Source organism: Lissotriton helveticus, chromosome 3_1, assembly GCF_964261635.1.
Source record: "Lissotriton helveticus chromosome 3_1, aLisHel1.1, whole genome shotgun sequence".
Classification (NCBI taxonomy): Eukaryota; Metazoa; Chordata; class Amphibia; order Caudata; family Salamandridae; genus Lissotriton; species Lissotriton helveticus.
The window spans coordinates 1,365,702,600-1,365,721,662 of record NC_136061.1 but is presented as its reverse complement, the minus strand read 5'-3'; the positions used below and the strand labels follow the sequence as shown (position 1 = coordinate 1,365,721,662).

The window sequence follows — 19,063 nt, the reverse complement described above, 5'->3', positions numbered from 1 at the left end:
CTTTAAGCTTAACAGGGCTGCTTAATACCATGGGGTGGAGCTACTCAAACCCTCTAGAGGAGGATTTTCTTGTGGAGACATTTGCGCATTCACAGAAATCCACTAACACTCTGCCCATGCTCAAGGGCATGATAAAACATGTAGACTAGGTTTTTAAGGACCCAGTCAGAGCCAGAATTCTGACCCCTAGAGTGGATAAAAGTACAAGCCCGCTCCTACAGACCCTATATATATTAGGGGACAGTTGCCCCTAGACACTCGTCGTATTGAACGCCCGCAAAAGAGCTACTTACGAAACTACAGGCGACGCCCCTCCTCTTGATGAGTCTAAATTGATAGATGCATCAAGCAAACGAGTGGTCTCACAGGCTGCTAACCATTGGCAAATAGCTAATGCTCAGGCCCTGTTAGCACACTATGACAGAGCTCACTATGATGAGTAAGAAAAAATTCATCCAACACTTGCCTGATGAATACAAGACAAAGGCTAATGACCTCATTCAAGAAGGGAAGCTTATCACCAAAACATCCATAAAATGAGCACTGGATGCAGCAGACACAGCATCCCGTGCCATCAACACCAGCAGGCACGCTTTGCTTCGAATCTCTGGATTCAAGCAGGAGGTCCAATCCTCCATACTCAATCAGCCCTTTGATAAAGAGCATCTTTTTGGGCCAACAGTAAACACTCCACTTGATAAGATGAAAAAGGACACAAACTGCTAAGCCCAAGGGAGCCTTACAATTACCTTCTAGCACTGGTTCCTTTCGCCGCTCCATTTATAGAGGTGGCTCAAAGACAGTGTTGTCAGACTTCTTCCTCCTCTTATAAAAACACCCAATCCGCCTCCTCCAGAGGTTATTTTCGAGGAGGCTACAGTGGAAATAAGGGGCGAGGCAGAGGTAATTCCACCAGCACTTCCCCTGGCAATAAACAATGACTTCCCTCCACTACCCCCTGATCATTTAACACCTGTCGGGGGACGACTATCGCACTTCCTACCTGTCTGGAATTCCATCACCACAGATAAGTGGGTATTACAAATGATCCAGTATGGTTATTGCCTGGAACTTGCATATACCCCTCCCCCAACTCTCCTTCCAAATGAGCGTGCAATGTCACCAGAACACCTCATACTTTTAAAACAAGAGGTTCTCTCCCTGTTACAAAAACATGTAATAGAACCATTCCCATTACACCATCGGGGGACGGGGGAATACTCCATATACTTTTTAATTCCCAAAAATGACAGCCCTCTCAGGCGATATTAGACCTAAGACCGCTAAATCTCTATATTCAGTCACATCAATTCCAAATGGTCACACGACAACAGGTGCTCCCACTAATTCAGCAAGTCGACTTCCTTTCCACTCTAGATTTAAAGGACGCTTACTTTCATATTCCCTATCACCGAGCTCACAGGAAATATCTCAGGTTTGTAGTGGACGGACAACACTACCAATTCAAAGTTCTCCCGTTCGGGGTAACTGCAGCACCCAGAGTCTAAACCAAGTGTTTGGCAGTAGTCACAGCACACTTGAGAAGACAACAAATTCACGTCTTCCCTTACTTAGACTGGCTAATATAAAAGCCAACTTAAAACACAGCTGCATACAACACACTCATAAAACAGTTCTGCTGCTTTATAACTTGGGATTTATTGTAAACCTCTCCAAGTCTCATCTCCAACCCACCAACACAAAGCATACCTGGGAGCCACAATATACACTTGCAAGGCTCTAGCATACCACAACCTTGTCAGAATCCGCAACATATAAACTTTAATATCACAATTTCAGCCCCAACACTCATTGCCAGCTCGAGTGTTCATGAAACTCATTGGAGTGATGGCACCTTGCATTCTAATCGTTCCTTAGGCAAGACTCCAAATGTGTCTCCTACAGAAATGCTTAGCATATCAGTGGAACCAGCCTCAATGACCTTGAGCCTGGTGTTGGTAGATGGCTGCACTCCTCTCTCTCTCTCTCTCTCTCTCTCCAGTGGTGGAATACACAAAACCTTTCCAAAGGGCGGCCATTCATCGATCCGGTTCCACAGAGAATGCTCACAGCAGACGCATCCCTCACCGGTGGGGGAGCTCATCTTCAAAAACATACCATTCAGGGCATGTGGACTCTGCAACAAAAATGATTCCACATAAACCATCTGGAACTGCTAGCAATATTTCTAGCACTGAAAGTTTTTCAGATATATCTTGTAGGCAAAGCTGTCCTAGTTTGTACAGACATGACAGCGATGTAATACATACAAAAACAGGGAGGGACAAGCTCTCTACAGGTCTCGCACCTAGCTCAAAGCATATGGAGATGGGCCATACCTCAAAAAATTGTTCTCCTTGCAGAACATCTCCCTTGAGTAAAGAATCAAATCGCAGATCTGCTCAGTCGTCAAAGACAACAGATCCACGAACGGGAACTACACCCTCAAGTTCTTCTCCCAAATGTGGGGCTACCCAGACATCGATCGGTTCGCCACACACCTCAACACAAAATGTCCAAACTTTGCATGCAGCAATTCCATTACTGGTTCAGAAGCTCAAACAACATTCCCTCACAATGATCCTAATTGCTTACTCGACAAGCATGGTTCACAACACTTTTGGAACTATCAGTAGTTCCTCATCAAAAACTACGCCTCTCCCCTAACTTCTCACTTAGAATCATGGAGAGATAAGGCATCCAGATCCCAGTCAACTCAACCATGCGATCTGGCACCTGAAATCATAAGTGTGGGTACCTTAATCTCCCGCCAGACTGCATGTACGTCATTAAAGAGGCTAGACGCCCTACCACAAGAGCATGCTACACTGCAAACTGGAAACGGTTTATTACTTATTGTAATAACAAAATCAATCTGCTTCATGCTTCAATTCAAAACCTCATTTGCGATCTGTTACACCTACAGCGGGCTAAATTAGCATATACATCAATAAGACTGCATCTTGCTGCAATAGCAGCTTACCTACCAAAGAGACAACACTTGTCCTTGTTTCGTGTACCCGCTATCAAAGCCTTTATGGAAGGACTCAAAAGCATCATTCCTCCTAGACTTTTACCTTCTCCCATGTGGAATCTTAATATAGTCCTTACAAGACTCATGGGCCCGCCATTTGAGCCTTTGCACAAATGCGAGCTACAGTTTCTAACTTAGAAAGTAGCCTTCCTTATAAGCATCACATCTTAGAAGAGTTGGTGAGCTCCAGGCACTAACCATACAAAAAACATTTTTACAAATTCACCATAATAAAGTGGTTCTTAGAACTAACCCAAAAATTCTAACCAAAGTCGTTTCTGCTTTTCATCTCAACCAGTCTGTTGAGTTACCTTTGTTTTATCCTCAACCAGGCTCAGTAGCAGAACGTGCTCTTCACACATTAGATGTTATAAGAGCGCTACTTTATTACATTGAAAGAACCAAATCTTTTAGGAAAACTAAACCACTCTTTGTTGCATTTTCCCCACCACATAAAGGTAGTCCCATTTCAAAAGCAGGTATTGCACGGTGGATAGTTAAGTGCATCCAAATATGCCTCTTAAAGCTAAATGCACCTTAACAATTCCCCCTAGAGCGCACTCTACTCGCAAACTAGGGGCTTCTATGGCATTCTTAGGAAACCTACCCTTAGATTACATCTGCAACATGGTCTACACCACACACATTCACAAAGCACTATTGTGTAGATGTGTTTGCAAAACAACAAGCTAGTGTGAGCTAGGCATTTTTAAGAACACTATTTCAAACCACTGCAACAGATACAGGTTAGCCAACGCTGCGAGATAACTGCTGTATAGTCTATGCTATCGCATTTGATCTACAGCTCTTATACCTCAAACGGAAAATGCTACTTACCCAGTATGCACCTGTTCTTGGCATATTAAGCTGTAGATTCATATGCACCCACCCGCCTCCCCGGCTACCTCTATCTGTTGCAGTAATATCTTATTTAGATATATTTTACACAGACATCTCTTTACTACTCTTCCTAACTCCATCACCTGTTATGGCAAAACAATCTAAGGATGGAGTCGATGCCCATGCGCACTATCACCAAAAGGAGGAGTCCCCTACCTCGTGACTACAAAGACTTCTTCAAAGAAAAACAAAGTGCAAACATCCGGGCCCAACACCAGATGGCGATCTATGCTAACGCATATGAATCTACAGCTTTATATGCCAAGATGCTTACTGGGTAAGTAGCATTTTCCTTATATATTACTATTATACTCCCCCCCCCCCCCCTCACCCCCCCTAAAGGAATAAGCTCTTGCGGGGGTGAGTTCATTTGTTGTTTATTCTTAACGCATGCAGACACACAGGTGCGTTTCGGCTAACCCCTTTGTCAATGTTGTCAGGCGTGCCGGAAACTAACTTTAATTTCACACTGCAATAATATATATATGGTTGTGTAATAATACACAATGGCAGTTGCTAATACTCAGTTATGGTTCAGCCACTCTTTTCCTTAAAATACATGTTTGAGGCATGTGTGGCTGTAAATGCACATTCTATGCATAATCCTGCCATCTAGTGTTGGGCAAGGGTGTGTGCAAGTTTATCTTCGAAGAATGTCTTCGGAGTCACAAGATATTGGGACTCCTTTCTTGTGACTCCTTCTCTTGCTGGTAATGTACATGGTCATAAACTCCATTGTTTGTTTTCTTCTGCAGTCTGGTTAGGACGTGTCCTCCTCTGCTCTAGTTCAAAACTGTTGTGGTGCACTCTAAAAGGTTTACATGGTTCTGACCTCCGTCAGTATTGTTATTGATTGCGTTCCTATTTCCCTTCGGTTCGGTGACTCCTGAATCAACAGTGATTTTCCATCGCCTTTGGGCCCACGTGGCCTTCGCACTTCGGGGACTTCTTCAGTCCTTTGGTGTATCTCCCCCACAATGAATGTTCACATGGTGATGGATTGAACAGCTTTTTGCTACTGTCCTTGATGTCCAGCAAAATACCCTTGGACCGATATACATCAGGTCTGCAATCTGTCACACTCCCTCGAGCACTATGAAGCTGATTGCAACACTTGCTGATCCTTTTGTTCTAAAAAAACTCTTTGCAACCGTCTGGGTCGATGGCTTGAACTGTCACAGAGGAGCAGAGATGACACACAAGACCTTTTCAACACCAGTGACATTGCAAGCATCTACTGCGGACAAAGGGACCTTCTACCTGACAACAGGTGGGGCTCCAACCTGGAAATCCAGAGTCTTCCACCAGCGCAGCCAGCCGTGAGTACTGTATTTCTCCCTGCCCGCAAACTTGCAACCAACCCTATGCAAAGCAACGCTTCTCAAAGGGTCGCACAGTTACTCTGGAGCACCACAGACTGACTGCTGGGCCACCACTACCTTCAGGCCATGGTGGGCACCGACTATCCACTTCAGACGTAATGCCCAGCCTCAATATACAGCTGAATAAAATATTAAGGCTGACTACACCTTAACAGCCCTCTCCTGCCTCAGAGTTGAGCTGACAATTTCAGCATTGAAACACAAACTGCCATTGGAGCCAAAACAATCTCCGTTGAGCCAAGACCATCGGCGTCTAGCAGCAAGTTCGGCCAAGGGTCAAGGACTATCAAATCGATTCTTTACTAACTACAAGAAGAGACACTCGCTAGAAACACCTGATGATCCATCCACATACAGGCCAGATAATCACCCACCCTCCTGGATCTGCTGCTCAACAATCTAAACTGCAACTGTCCTTTGAAGAAGCCTTTGAGATGCCACCACCACCAAAGCAGCGGAAGAGAATGGATAAGGCTACAAGCTGTTTGCATTTCACTATTCCACCACCCTTGCCTGCTCCACAACTCACCCTGACCTCCTGCTTCTCCAGTTGACCCTATATCATACACACCTCAAGGATCACCGCATTCAGATTTAGGGGGGATACCTTTGAAATCCCAGCGCAGGATGATCTCTGATACTGATCTTTCAGCGGATACATGTCCTGACCTATGCCCTGCTAAACCTTCCCTTCCCGATGATGCCACCTACTACCACAACTTCATTGGTAGGACTGTCACCTTCCATAAAGTGTATCTGCACACAAAGCCGTTAGAGGATGATTTCCTTTTTGAGATCCTTTCCTCCTCACAACGCTCCGCTCAGTACCTCCCCATGCTTAAAGGCATGCACCGTCACACCCCAGACATCTTCCATGACCCAGTTCAAGCTAGGGTAATTACACCAAGGGTGGCTAAGAAATACAAGGCTTCCCCAACTTGACCCACTCCTCCGGGGCCAGCTTCCACTGGACTCTTGAGTGTCCACTAATACACGAAAAAGGGCCAACTCTCGGAGCACTGGTGATGTCCCTCCACCAGATAAAGAGAGTTAGAGAATAGATCCTGCAGGCAGGAGGGTAGCTGCGCAATTGGCCAACCATTGGTGGATTACCAATACATTTGGGTTACTTTATCGGTATGACTGGGCTCGCTGGGACAAAATGGGAAAAATCCTCCATTATCTCGTAGATTAATTCAAGAAGAGTGGCTATGAGATCGTCTCTGAAGGAAGCAGATCTTAAACACCACCATAACCTGTGCCCTAAACGGTTCCTATACTGCTGCTAGGAGGGTTAACTTAAGTGTCCTACCTAGGCATGCTTGGCTGTGTCTCTCTGGTTTCTAACTGGAAGTCTAGCAAAAGCTATTTAATCTGCCTTTCGATGGGGAATATCCTTTTGGCCCGCAGGTAGATACTTTATTTCAAAATAATAGAAAGGATAATGAAACCGTGAAAGTAATGGGTGTCCTTCAAACCCCTCCCCATTGCGGGTCCTTTGGCCGCTCATCCTACTGTGGAGGTAACAAAACCACTTCCCCAAAAATCTCCACATCATACTAAGTCACAAGCCCAAAGCACCTCTTCCAGGGGCTTTTTTCGAGGCTCCTACAGAGGGAACAATTCAAAGGGGAGCGGTAAAGGTGGTTCCCCAAAGGGTCTGCCACCACCAAGTAACCCCTGACTTACCTCTCATCCCAACCTCCCCCGATCACATAATGCCAGTTTGGGGTGGTTCCCTACCCTGACCAGTGGGTTTTGGATATTATCCAGCTTGGTTATTGTCTGGAGCTCACTTCCACATCTCTCAACATTCCACCTCTCAAAGACACACTCTCCCTACAACACCAGCGGTTACTCAGGGAAGAGGTCTAAAGCTCCTCCAGAAAGGAGCCATAGAACCCATCCCTCACCATCAACAGAGTTTGAGCGTTTACTCGCTATACTTCCTTATCCCCAAAGAGGACGGGTCCCTCAGACCAATTTTACATCTCAGGCGACCCTAAACTAATGCATTCTCTCAGAGCACTTTCTCATGGTCTCTCATGATGTCATCCCACTACTACACCAAGGCGACTTCATGGCCACACTGTGCCTCAAGGATGGCTATTTCCACATTTCGGTGCTTCCTGCACATCAGCGCTACCTCAGATTTGTAGTAAGCGGACAGCATTTCAAATACAAGGTGCTCCCTTTCAGAATCACTGCCGCACACAGGGTCTCTACCAAGTGCCTCGCAGTGGTGGTTGCTCATCTATGCAGACATGGCATCCACATCTTTTCATATCTGGGTGATTCTCATCAACAGTACAACTCCTCTAAAATGTCAGCAACACACTCAGGTCACTATCAACCTGCTCCACGAACTAGGCTTTATTATTGGCGCTTTAAAATCCCATCTCCAACCACTCAACCTTATTGAGGGGCAAACCTCAATTCAGAAATGGCTATAACCTACCCAAATGCCGCCAGGTTACAGTCCTTTCAGGAATTTATTTCTCTATTTCAACTAAATCAACAGGTACATTCAGGACAGTGATGTGCCTCCTCTTCATGATGGGCTCATGCATCGCTATAGTACTTTATGCTAGGTTACATATGCGTCCATTACTAGAGTGCTTAGCGCACCAGTTGTCTCAAGCGGAGAGGTAATGGGAAGATCTAGTGTTGGTCGGCCGAAAACTTGCCACTCTCTGCAATAGGGGTACAAAAGGGGGTGGTGATGGACAGAGCATCTGAACCAATCAAACACTCACACCCAGTCAAAAGATCTGGGTTTGATCCATCACCGTTCTTTAGCCCACTCTGCCACCCCAGTTCAGACATGGCTATATGCAAATCAGTCTGACCCTATGCCTCATGGGAACAGTCCAGCCCGAACTGCCAAGCCACTCTCTGCAATAGGGGCACACCAAGTTGTTAAAAAGGCAGCCATTAGACCCAGTTCCACAGATGACCATAATAACAAATGCCTCCCTTATGGGATGGGGAGCACATTCGCAATGTTTAACTGTCCAGAGTCAGTGGAATCCCAGTCAACGAGTTCTCTACATAAATCACCTAGAGCTTCTACCTTTTCAACTTCTGCTGAAAGCTTTCCTTCCTCAACTAATTGGCAAGGTTGTCCTCATCAAGACGGACAACATGACAGCCACATAATACCTTCTGAAACAAGGGTCACTAGATCCCCTCTGCTCCCTCACTTAGCCCAGAACATTTGGAAATTGGCTCTCCATTACGAGTCTCCTCTTAGCGGAATACTCACTGGGACTGGATAACAACTATGCTGACCTCCTCAGTAGGATGTAGCAACAAATCCATGAGTTGGAACCCCACACAGAAGTCCTCCACAACTATTTGCAGCTTCGGGAACTACCAGAGATAGACCGCTTCGCCACAGCAGAAAATGGCAAATGCCCAAACTTTGCCTCCAGGTTTTCACAATCCAAAGGCAATAGACTGTGGATGTGTTGGTCAGGGATATTTGCTTATGCTTTCCTCCTCTCCCGCTACTTCAGTATGTGGTTCAGGAACTTCAACAAACCTCTTATCCCCCCTCCCACCCCCTCCCCTTCATCCTGGTGGATCCTACTTGGGCATGATAGCAATGGTTCACAGCCCTTCTCAATCTCTCGGTGGTCCCCCACTGGACTCCATCACTTCCCTTAGATGGGTCTTAGTGAGCTTCAGGCACTAACCTTGGAAGAACCCTTCTTCCAAATCCATAGAGCGGGTTATTCTCTGCACCAATCCTAAGTTTCTCCTAAAGTTGGTTTTCACAGTTTCACCTCAATCTGATGAACTTTTTGCATTTTTCCCTTAACCAGACTCGGGAGAACGGGCTGTCCATACTTTAGATATTAAACAAGCCCTTTTGTATTATGTTGACGAAACAAATTTTTTTTTAAAAACTCAACAGCTTTTTGCTTTTTCCAAACCCCATACAGGGAAAGCCATTCCTAAATCAGGCTATGCTAGATGGATTATTACATGCATCCAGATTTGCTATTCTAACCTAAAAGGACCTTAACTATCCCTCCCGGAGCCCATTCCACTTGGAAAAAATTGTATTTCTTGGGAATTTTCCTATTGCTGATATGAGCAGCTACATGGTCCACACCACATACTTTTACAAAACATTGTGTGACTGTACTGGCTCTTCAACCAGCTAGTGTTGTTCATGCAGTTATATGTACACTTTGCTAAACCACTGCTACTCCCACAGGCTAGCCACTGCTATTTTGTGAGGACTGCTATTTTGTGAGGACTGCTATTACATTCTATGCATAGCATGTGTATGTACAGCCACACATGCCTCAAATGCAAAATGTCACCCAGTAAGCTTCTGTTCGTGACATGTAGTGCTGTGGATTCACATGCGCCCAGCCTCCTTCCCAGACACCTGTGATTGTTGCTGTCAATTTAATATTTCTTACTTTCCTCTATGCATGGACATCTCTCTATACTACGCTTTGTTCCACATTTCATCCTCACCTGCCATGCAAGCAAACAATTGAACAATGGAGTTGATGACCATGTGCATACCAGCAACAAGAGGAGTCCCAATACCTTGCGAGTTGAAAGACTTTATTCGAAGAAAAAACATGTTTACACATCCCAGTCCAACACTAGATAGAGGGATTATGCATAGCATGTTAATCTACAGTAATACAAGCCACGAACAAATGCTTACTGGGTAAGTAACATTTTCCTTTTGGTTTGCCTAGAACTCTGGCTTCTGTGACTGGATCTTCCCAACATTTGGCACTAGCTTAGCTTATGCTGGTAAGGTCTGGCATGCTAATTTTGCTGTAGTTCCTTATAGGTGGAAAAAAAGTTGTCAGTTGAAAAGATGTGTTTTTAGGTTAGCTTCCTGGGGAAATGTTTCTCATCCCGCCAACCAACAACTGAATGGATTTATGCCAAAGTTAAAATGATTGTTGAATATGACTGAAAAACATTATTCTGGTTTCAAAAATGTACCAAGTAGGCTTGAAAGATAAACTCTTTGTACATATTGTCTGGTAAATTAAACTATTCTGAAACTTGGAATCTCTCAGTGATATATTGATGTGAGAGTGAATCAAAAACAGAGTAAAACATTATTTTTCCTGCCTTTTTGAAAATCGCAGTTTCAAAGCAGTTGAAAAATAATTCACAGCAATCGGATGGCACAGTGTGAGGTAGCCAACGGCAGGCAAATTCTAGGGGGCACTCAAACCAGATTAAAAAAAACACGCTTCCCACAAAAAATTATAGTTCTAGTTACCTTTGAGGCACAAGTTATAGTTATCCTATGGCACACGTTAGTTACTTGAGATAATTATAACTGCAACATTTCTATTGTTTTGTATGTGTAAAATCTGAGCCTAACTTGAACGTCCCTGTAACCTGTGTTTTTTTAGTGAATTTCTAAGTGTTTTTTTTTAGCTTTTTCCAACTGCAAAATCTCTGTAACCTTTTTGTTTTTCAGTGAATATATATTCACTGAAAAAACCAAAGGTTACAGGGGCGTTATAGTTAGGAAAACAAATTACAAAAAACCTTAAAAATTTGCTGAAAAAAGCCAAAGGTTAAAAGGACATTATAGTTAGGCTCAGATTTTACACCCACAATTCCATAGAAATTCAGCAGTTATAGTTACCTGAGCTAACTATAACTTAGCCCCCACAGTGCATTACCTATGATATCACATATTACATCACTCATGATATTCTCAGTGACATCACAGATGATGTCACAGATGACATCACAACCCGTCAGTGGGTCCTGCAATTCTAACCCTGCCTCAGGGCCCACAAAACCATTAGAAAGGCTCCTGGATCACTTGCTGGGCCTAGGGTTGCGTTTGCTGACCATGACTGACCACTATGTAGCATTTCTTTGTAGTGAGACAACACTACATAATCGTTAAAAACCCTAAAACTTTGTGAAACTAGAATTATAGTTAAAGCAAACCCATAGAAAGTTTAAAAAAACCTACACTGAAATCCACCAGTTATTTTGAGCAATGCTACTGTAACTCTCCCTCTATGCCATTCTCAGATTCCCACATATGAGATCATACTGGGCATGGGTGAACACCATGTCAACTTGTGCAGAGCATAACTGAAAGTCAGTTCCTACAGCCCACAGGAAGCTTCGACATTCCAGTTAAGTCCGTAGATTGGTTGAAGGCAAATACCTTCATTTATTGCACAGTAGTAATTGCCTTATGCCATACCCAGTCACATTTTGGGTAAAGCAGAGTTTTCATGGTCAGTAAAAGATAGTGTCAAAGCTGAATTCTTTATGTGACTAAGTAATGGCCTGGAATAAAAAGTATAACACCAAGCTTGTTAAAGCATACATTTGATTGTTTTGGTGGTATTTGAAGAACTATCAGAGAGGAATTAAGTAGTGGTAGGCTAAAAATAATGCTTTCAAAATCCTTCCATGTTGTGTTTTCCAAAGTGATGCTGATCAAGTCTGAAAGACGTGACAAACTGAAAATTCACAATTTTGAGTTTACATTTAAAAGCAACAAATGCTTCAGTTTCCTTCTTTTTTTTTCTTTTCTATTTTAGCCGGAGTTCTACCAGGTATGCCACACCAAAAAAGATTATGAAGAGATTGGTCCTAGTATCTGTCGCCATAACCCTGTGTTTGGAGTTATGTCATAAAGCTGGCATCCTGTGTAATCACAGTTTGGGAGCCCAAGTTCTTCGCAATATTGATGGTGACTGATGTATTAAAAAGTGAATGACCATAAGATGAAGACCAAACGCAACTCAACAGGAATATTTTAATGTTTCAACATGAGGATATAGTAGAAAGCCAAAATGATTTAAGTGTTGTTTTTTCCTTCTGATTGAATATTTGATCCTGTGTTTAACAAAACAAAAAGTGGGTTTTAGTTATTTTCGTGCCCTGATATTTTGTATATTAATGGATTATCCAACATTTGATGGGAGTTGACTGTGTGTAGATGGTCAGTTCTATAATACTTGAATTGTATCCTTGGGTGTACAATGCAAGAGCTTGTTTATATTTCATACTTTTTTTTATATACAGTGAGGAAAAATGTCATTGAGGAAGCAAATCCTGATCCTTTCAGAAAAATACCAATAGCAATTATATTTAATTACAATAAACCTCAAACTGCCACATAACTGCTTTCTTTCTCATGTGACTAGTTATTACAAATTGCAACCAATATAAGTATCCTAGTTTCACGCATTGTAACTCAACACTTGCTGTGTGAATCAAGGAAGTATTCTGAATTATCCTCCGCCTGCTAGTGCTTCGATTACTTCGCGCATTCTCATTCTATTAGATGCTGGAAAAAAGAGTTAAGACAAGACTGTTGGACCAGTATTTCAGATCTTTGTGTCATTTAAGATTAAATCTAAACCCAGTTATTAAAATTGGTGTATTTAAAGCCTAGCACCTTTCCAATAAAGATACAATCTTTTTATGTCTTTGTGAGATTTATTTGAAAATTGCTTGCACATTGATTGTATATGTGGAATGTTTTAAGATGTCGCAGCAAATGACCTACATTTACCTACAGTTAGACCCAGGGTAATGGTAAAGGGGGACAGTGAGGTGGAGGATAAAGCAGCAGGTTGGTCACCATTCCTTATTTTGTCTCCTCTGTGCTGGCTGCCTGTTTTTGCTGCAGGACCCCACGTTATGAGGTATTCAGCTTTCTGTTGCTGCAGTGATGTTGTATTTGTGGGTTCTATAGAGAAAAGACTAATTTGCCCGTCAAACATCATGGGCCTGGTAATGTCTTTGTGGAGCCAGAGGTAATCCGTCATGGTTGCCTGCAATTTGTTTTAGACTTTGGAAGTATTTAGGACATTGATATTCGAGGCATATGAGCTGTAGATCATATGCTTTAGCGTAGATCGCCATCTGGTGTTGGGTCCGGATGTTTGCACTTTGTTTTTGTTTGACGAAGTCTTTGCATTCACGAAGTTGAGAACTCCTCCTTTCGGTGATAATGAGCATGGGCATAGTCTCCATCCCCAGATTGTTTTTTTCTGCCATTGGGTTCGGATGTGTATTGCTGCGGTTCTGTATAGTTTTCGAACCCCTTTGACGCGCAATCCTCTACCCTCGACGTATTGTCTTTCGATCGCTGTTTCCCATTCGACGCATATCGTGTATACTGTGAAAACCTTCGATCAGGAACTTAGAGGCGGGTCGTCGACCCTACCTGTGCCGACCACGCCAGCAGTCAATGGAACGGACCCCGTTCAAGCTATGTCCCGGGTGTCATGCTACGTTTCCACCCACCGACTTGCACGAGGTCTACAACCTATGCTTATCCACGGAACATGAAGAAAAATCCTGTGAGGCGTGTCGAGCATTCCAATCGAAGACCATCCATGATCAGCGGGCTCAACGCCGCGAGATCCAACACAGCACCTGCTCTATACCGGATATCTTCGGCGAAGAACTAGAACACAATCCTTCCGCAGAAGCCGAAGAAGAACTGGTCTCTGTGTCCGAAGCTGACTCCAACATGGAGGAAGACCCGAACATGACTCCGGGTCAACATACCGTGAGTACAGATCCCCATTTGCCCACTCAAACAAAAGATAAGGCTCCAGTATCACCCTCGCGTTCCGGTCGACACCAAGAAAAAGTTTCAGATGCCCTGCCCTATGAAACAGAAACACAAGCCTTCCGGCTCAGTCTTGAGCCGGCCCCAGTCCGGTGCCGAACCAACACCTTTGGCACCGAAACAGAAGGAGGAAACATGTGCCACTTCCCACGCCGTCGGCAACGGAGACCTCTTCGACACCAAAAATCCTCGGAGCTGAAACCTTCCAAAACAAAAGACTGAACCAAAATCGTCCAAGCCTAATGCCTCAGGGGCTGAAAAGCTCCACACCTAAAAGCTCGGAGCAGACCACCTCCGTGCCGTAAAATTCGGAGCTGAAACATACCACTCCGAAGACTCCACAGCCTAAACCGGCTACAGCTAAGCATTCTATTCCAAACACTCGGCACCCAAAGACACTGAGCCCAAATCTTCGATGCCAAAATCTACCCCTAAAGGAACAGATACTCCTTCCTAGGAACTTCCATCCAAAGATGCACCGCTGGATCTAAAACAAAAAAGACTTAGTATTGATCAAAAAACTGGACACCTTCTAGCTACTCTTCCTAAAAAACGGAAGTTAGACTTACCGCAAGATGCCCCTATACCTCTGAAGAAAAGAGAGGTGAGTACTAACCCTTCTTCCCCTTATATACCTCTATCTCCTCCTCCTATTCCCAATTTACACATTACACCATCAAATTCACCACCTCCAATGTCATCTGACTCGCAGGATGACAATTATGGGAATGGATATGACGATCATACCCCTCAAGATCCAGACATACCACATGACACTGATCCTTGGGATGATTATGAGAAGGATCCAGAACAACCTAATGACCCTGACCTGTATCCCTCCAGGCCTTCCCCACCTGATGAAAACATTGACTTTGCTCAACTTATCAACAGGGCTGCCCAATATCACAGGGTGGAACTACATACAGATCCTCTAGAAGAAGATTTCCCTGTAGAAACATTCACACACTCGCAGAGGTCTACTAACACTTTACCCATGCTGAAGGGCATGTTAAAACATACTGATGAGGTATTCAAAGACCCAGTTAGAGCCAGGATACTGACACCTAGGGTGGTTAAAAAATAAAAGCCCGCTCCTACAGATCCTGTATACATAAAAGATCAGTTACCATTAGACTCTCTTGCTGTATCGAACGCATCAAGAGAGCTAACTCTCAATCTACAGGCAACGCCCCTCCTCCTGATAAGGAGTCTAAACTTATTGATGCCTCTGGCAAAAGAGTAGCTTCACGAGCCGCCAATTATTTGCGTGTTGCCAATGCTCAGGCTCTGTTAGCACGCTACAACAGGGCCCACTATGATGAGCTAGAAAAACTCATGCAACATTTGCCAGAGGAGTATAAAACTAAAGCGAACTACCTCATTCAGGAAGTGAAGCTCATCACCAACACTTCCATAAATGCACCCTAGATGCAGCGGACACAGCTTCTCGTGCTATTAACACTAGCATACTGCTGCAGAGACAAGCTTGGCTTCGAATCTCTGGATTCAAGCAGGAAGTATAGTCCTCCATACTTAATTAGCCCTTTGAAAAAGAGCATTTTTTCAGGCCAACAGTAGATACTTCATTGGAAAAAATTAAGAAAGACACCAAAACTGCAAAATCTATGTGAGCCCTACGATTACCTTCTAGCAGGGGTTTCTTTCATCGCTCCTTTTACAGGGGTGGCTCAAAAACATTGTCGTCAGAAAATCCCTCTTGCTCTTACAAAGAGAACAACCAATCTAACTCCTCCAGAGGCTATTTTTGAGGAGGTTACAGAGGGAATAATAAGGAAAGAGGCAGAGGTAATTCCACCCACACTTCCCCCTGCCAATAAACAGACTTCCCTCCGCTACCCCTGATCACTCCACTCCTGTCGGGGGACGGCACTCACAGTTCCTGTCTGGCATTCAATCACCTCAGACAAGTGGGTAATACAAATGATCCAACATGGTTGTTTCCTGGAACTTACCAGCACTACTCCAACAATCCTTCCGAGACAGCGTGCAATGTCACCAGAACATCTCACCCTGTTAAAACAAGAGGTCCTCTCTCAGACAGATATGCAATAGAACCGGTCCCATTACATCAGCAAGGGTTGGGAGTGTACTCCCTATACTTTTTGATTACTAAAAAAGACTGCTCCATCAGGCCCATACTGACCACTAAATCTCTACATTCAATCAGACCACTTCCACATGATCACCCTTCCACAGGTGCTCCCATTGCTTCAGCAAGGTGACTTCCTTTCCATTCTAGGACGCCTACTTCCATATTCCCATTCACCCAGCTCACAGGAAATATCTCAGGTTCATGGTGGACGGACAACATTACCAATTCAAAGTCCTCCCATTCGGGGTAACTACAGCACTAAGTCTTCACCAAGTGTCTAGCAGTAGTTGCAGCTCATTTAAGAAGCAAAACATTCACATCTTCCCTTACTTAGACGACTGGCTAATAAAAGCAAAGTTGCAACACAGCTGCATACACCACACTCGGAAAACAGTTTAGCTGCTTTACGACTTGGGATTCACTGTCAACCTCACCAAGTCTCATCTTCAACCCTCCAACATGCAAGCATACGTAGGAGCCACAATAGACACTTGCAAAGCTCTAGCTTACCCCAACCCAGACAGAATACGCGACATGCAAACCCTAATATCACAATTTGGGTTTGCATGAGAAGTGGAGAAGTGTGGCTCAATGGTTAGAGCGGCAAACCCCGAGGCAGAGGTCTAGCCCGGGACCAGGGTTCAATTCCCCGCCTCGGCGGGTCTTGGGCTCAAAATTCCACGGACCTGATAATTCTCGCCTAGGTGCCTATTCCAATCATGTAGTCCCACTCTGCAACTCTGGGCAATAGCTTGCTTAATCTCCACAACGGCCCCCACAACGCTAAGGATGCCTGGCCTCCACCTTGGAGGTGCCCAGGAGTGGACACCTCACAGGGAAAGCCAGGATGGGTTCCACAGCGGTATTCGTACAAGCACCTTGAGACCCTTGCGGGTGAGTAGTGCGCTATACAAGTATCAATTTACAATTTCAACCGCAGCACTCACTACCAGCCTGAGTGTTTATGCAGTTGATCGGAATGATGGCATCTTGCATTCTAATTTTTTCCTACGCAAGACTCCAAATGCGTCCACTACAGAAATGCTTAGCATGTCAGTGGAACCAGGCTCAAGGTCATTTAACCGATCTGGTGTTGGTGAACCACCGCACTCATCGCTCTCTGCAGTGGTGGAATACACAAAACCTTTCCAACGGACAGCCATTTGTTGACCCTGTTCCAGAGATAGTGCTCACAGCAGACGCATTGCTTACTGGTTGGGGAGCTCATCTTCAAAACCATACCATTCAGGGCATGTGGACTCTACAAAAACGGGGGGGGGGGGAGACACTCTCTATCACTTTCACACCTGGCTCAAAGCATATGGAGATGGGCCATACCTAAAAAAATATAGATCTTTGCAGAACACCTCCCAGGAGTAAACAATCAAATTGCATTTCAGCTCTGTCAGACACCAGATCCACAAATGAGAACTACACCCTCAAGTTCTTCTCCCATTTTTTCAAATGTGGGGCTACCCACAGATAGATCTGTTCGCCACACATCAACGCAAAATGCCCAAACTTCGCGTCCAGTTATCCACACCCATTTTCCAAAGGCAATGTGCTATGGATCAATTGGTCATGGATATTTGCTTATGCTTTTCCACCTCTCCCGCTAATTCCATTAGTGGTTCGGAAGCTCAAGCAGCATTCCCTCACAATGATCCTAATTCCTCCCACATGGGCTCTGCAAACCTGGTTCACAACCCTGTTGGAACTATCAGAAGTTCCTCATCAAAAACTACGCCTCTCCCCTAAACTTCACTCAGAACCATGGAGACAAGGCATCCAAATCCCAGTCAATTCAACCTTGCGATCTGGCACCTGAAATCATAGTTTGGCTACCTTAATCTCCCGCCAGACGGCATTAACGTCATTAAAGAGGCTAGACGTCCTAACACAAGAGTATGCTATGCAGCAAATTGGAAACAATGTGTAATTTATTGTAATAACAAATCAATCCGCTTCATGCTTTAATTCAAAACATCATTTGCGATCTGGTACACCTACAGCGGGATAACTTAGCATATACATCAATAAGACTGCATCTTGCTGCAATAGCGGCTTACCTACAAAACAGACAACACTTGTCCTTGTTTTGTGTAACCGCTATCCAAGCCTTTATGGAAGGGCTCAAGAGAATCATTCCCTCTAGACTTCCACCTTCTCCTGTTTGGAATCTTAATATAGTCCTTACATGACTCATGGACCCACCATTTGAGCCGTTTCACAAATGTGAGCAACCCTTTTTACAAATTCACTAAAATAAAGTGGTTCTTAGGACTAACCCCAAATTTTCACCCAAAGTAGTTTCTGCCTTTCATCTCAACCAGTCGGTTACCTGTTTTTTTTTCCCTCAACCAGACTCAATGGAAGAACGTCCTCTTCACACTTAAGATGTTAAGAGAGCATTACTTTATTACATTGAAAGAGATAAATCTTTTAGGAAAACTGAAAAACTTTTTGTTGCTTTTTCACCACCGCATAAAGGCCATCCTATATCAAAAGCAGGTATTGCACAGTGGATAGTTGAGTGCACACAAATATGCTACATTAACCCCTTCGCTGCGGCGGCTATTCCGCCGCAGCGCTAAGGGGGAGGCGGGGCCGCGCGGCGGTCCCGTGCTCGTGACGGAACCGCTCCGTCACGGCCCTCGGGTAAGCTGTGCTTGTGACGGAACGGTTCCATCACAGACCCGCCCGCCCATTAGCATGGGAGGGGTTAAAGCTAAACTCACAAACAATCCCCCCTAGAGCACACCACGCAAATAGGGGCTTCCGTGGCATTCTTAGGGAACATAGCCTTAGATGATATTTGCAAAGCTGCAACATGGTCTACACCACACACATTCACCAAAACACTATTGTGTGGATGTGTTAGCGAGACAACAAGCTAGTGTGGGCCACACTGTTTTAAGAACTCTATTTCCGATGGATACATCTGCCTGTGGATTCCTCACCTTATGAATATCCCCTGCGGCAGCATTCCGCGTAATTTTTTCCTAGCTCTCCACGCTGAC

General features: G+C 44.3%; 1 protein-coding gene across 1 annotated transcript in view; it reads left to right on the top strand.

Annotated features, from left to right (window-relative positions):
- The window catches only part of ACTR3 (actin related protein 3), a 431,810-nt gene extending 419,038 nt beyond the window's left edge, over nucleotides 1-12,772 (top strand). Inside the window, exon 12 of the mRNA XM_078682010.1 lies at nucleotides 11,883-12,772. Within this exon, the coding sequence (XP_078538136.1) occupies nucleotides 11,883-11,978 (96 nt within the window). The 3' untranslated portion in view covers nucleotides 11,979-12,772. The remainder of the gene's footprint in view (nucleotides 1-11,882) is intronic.
- Nucleotides 12,773-19,063: the final 6,291 nt, after the last annotated feature.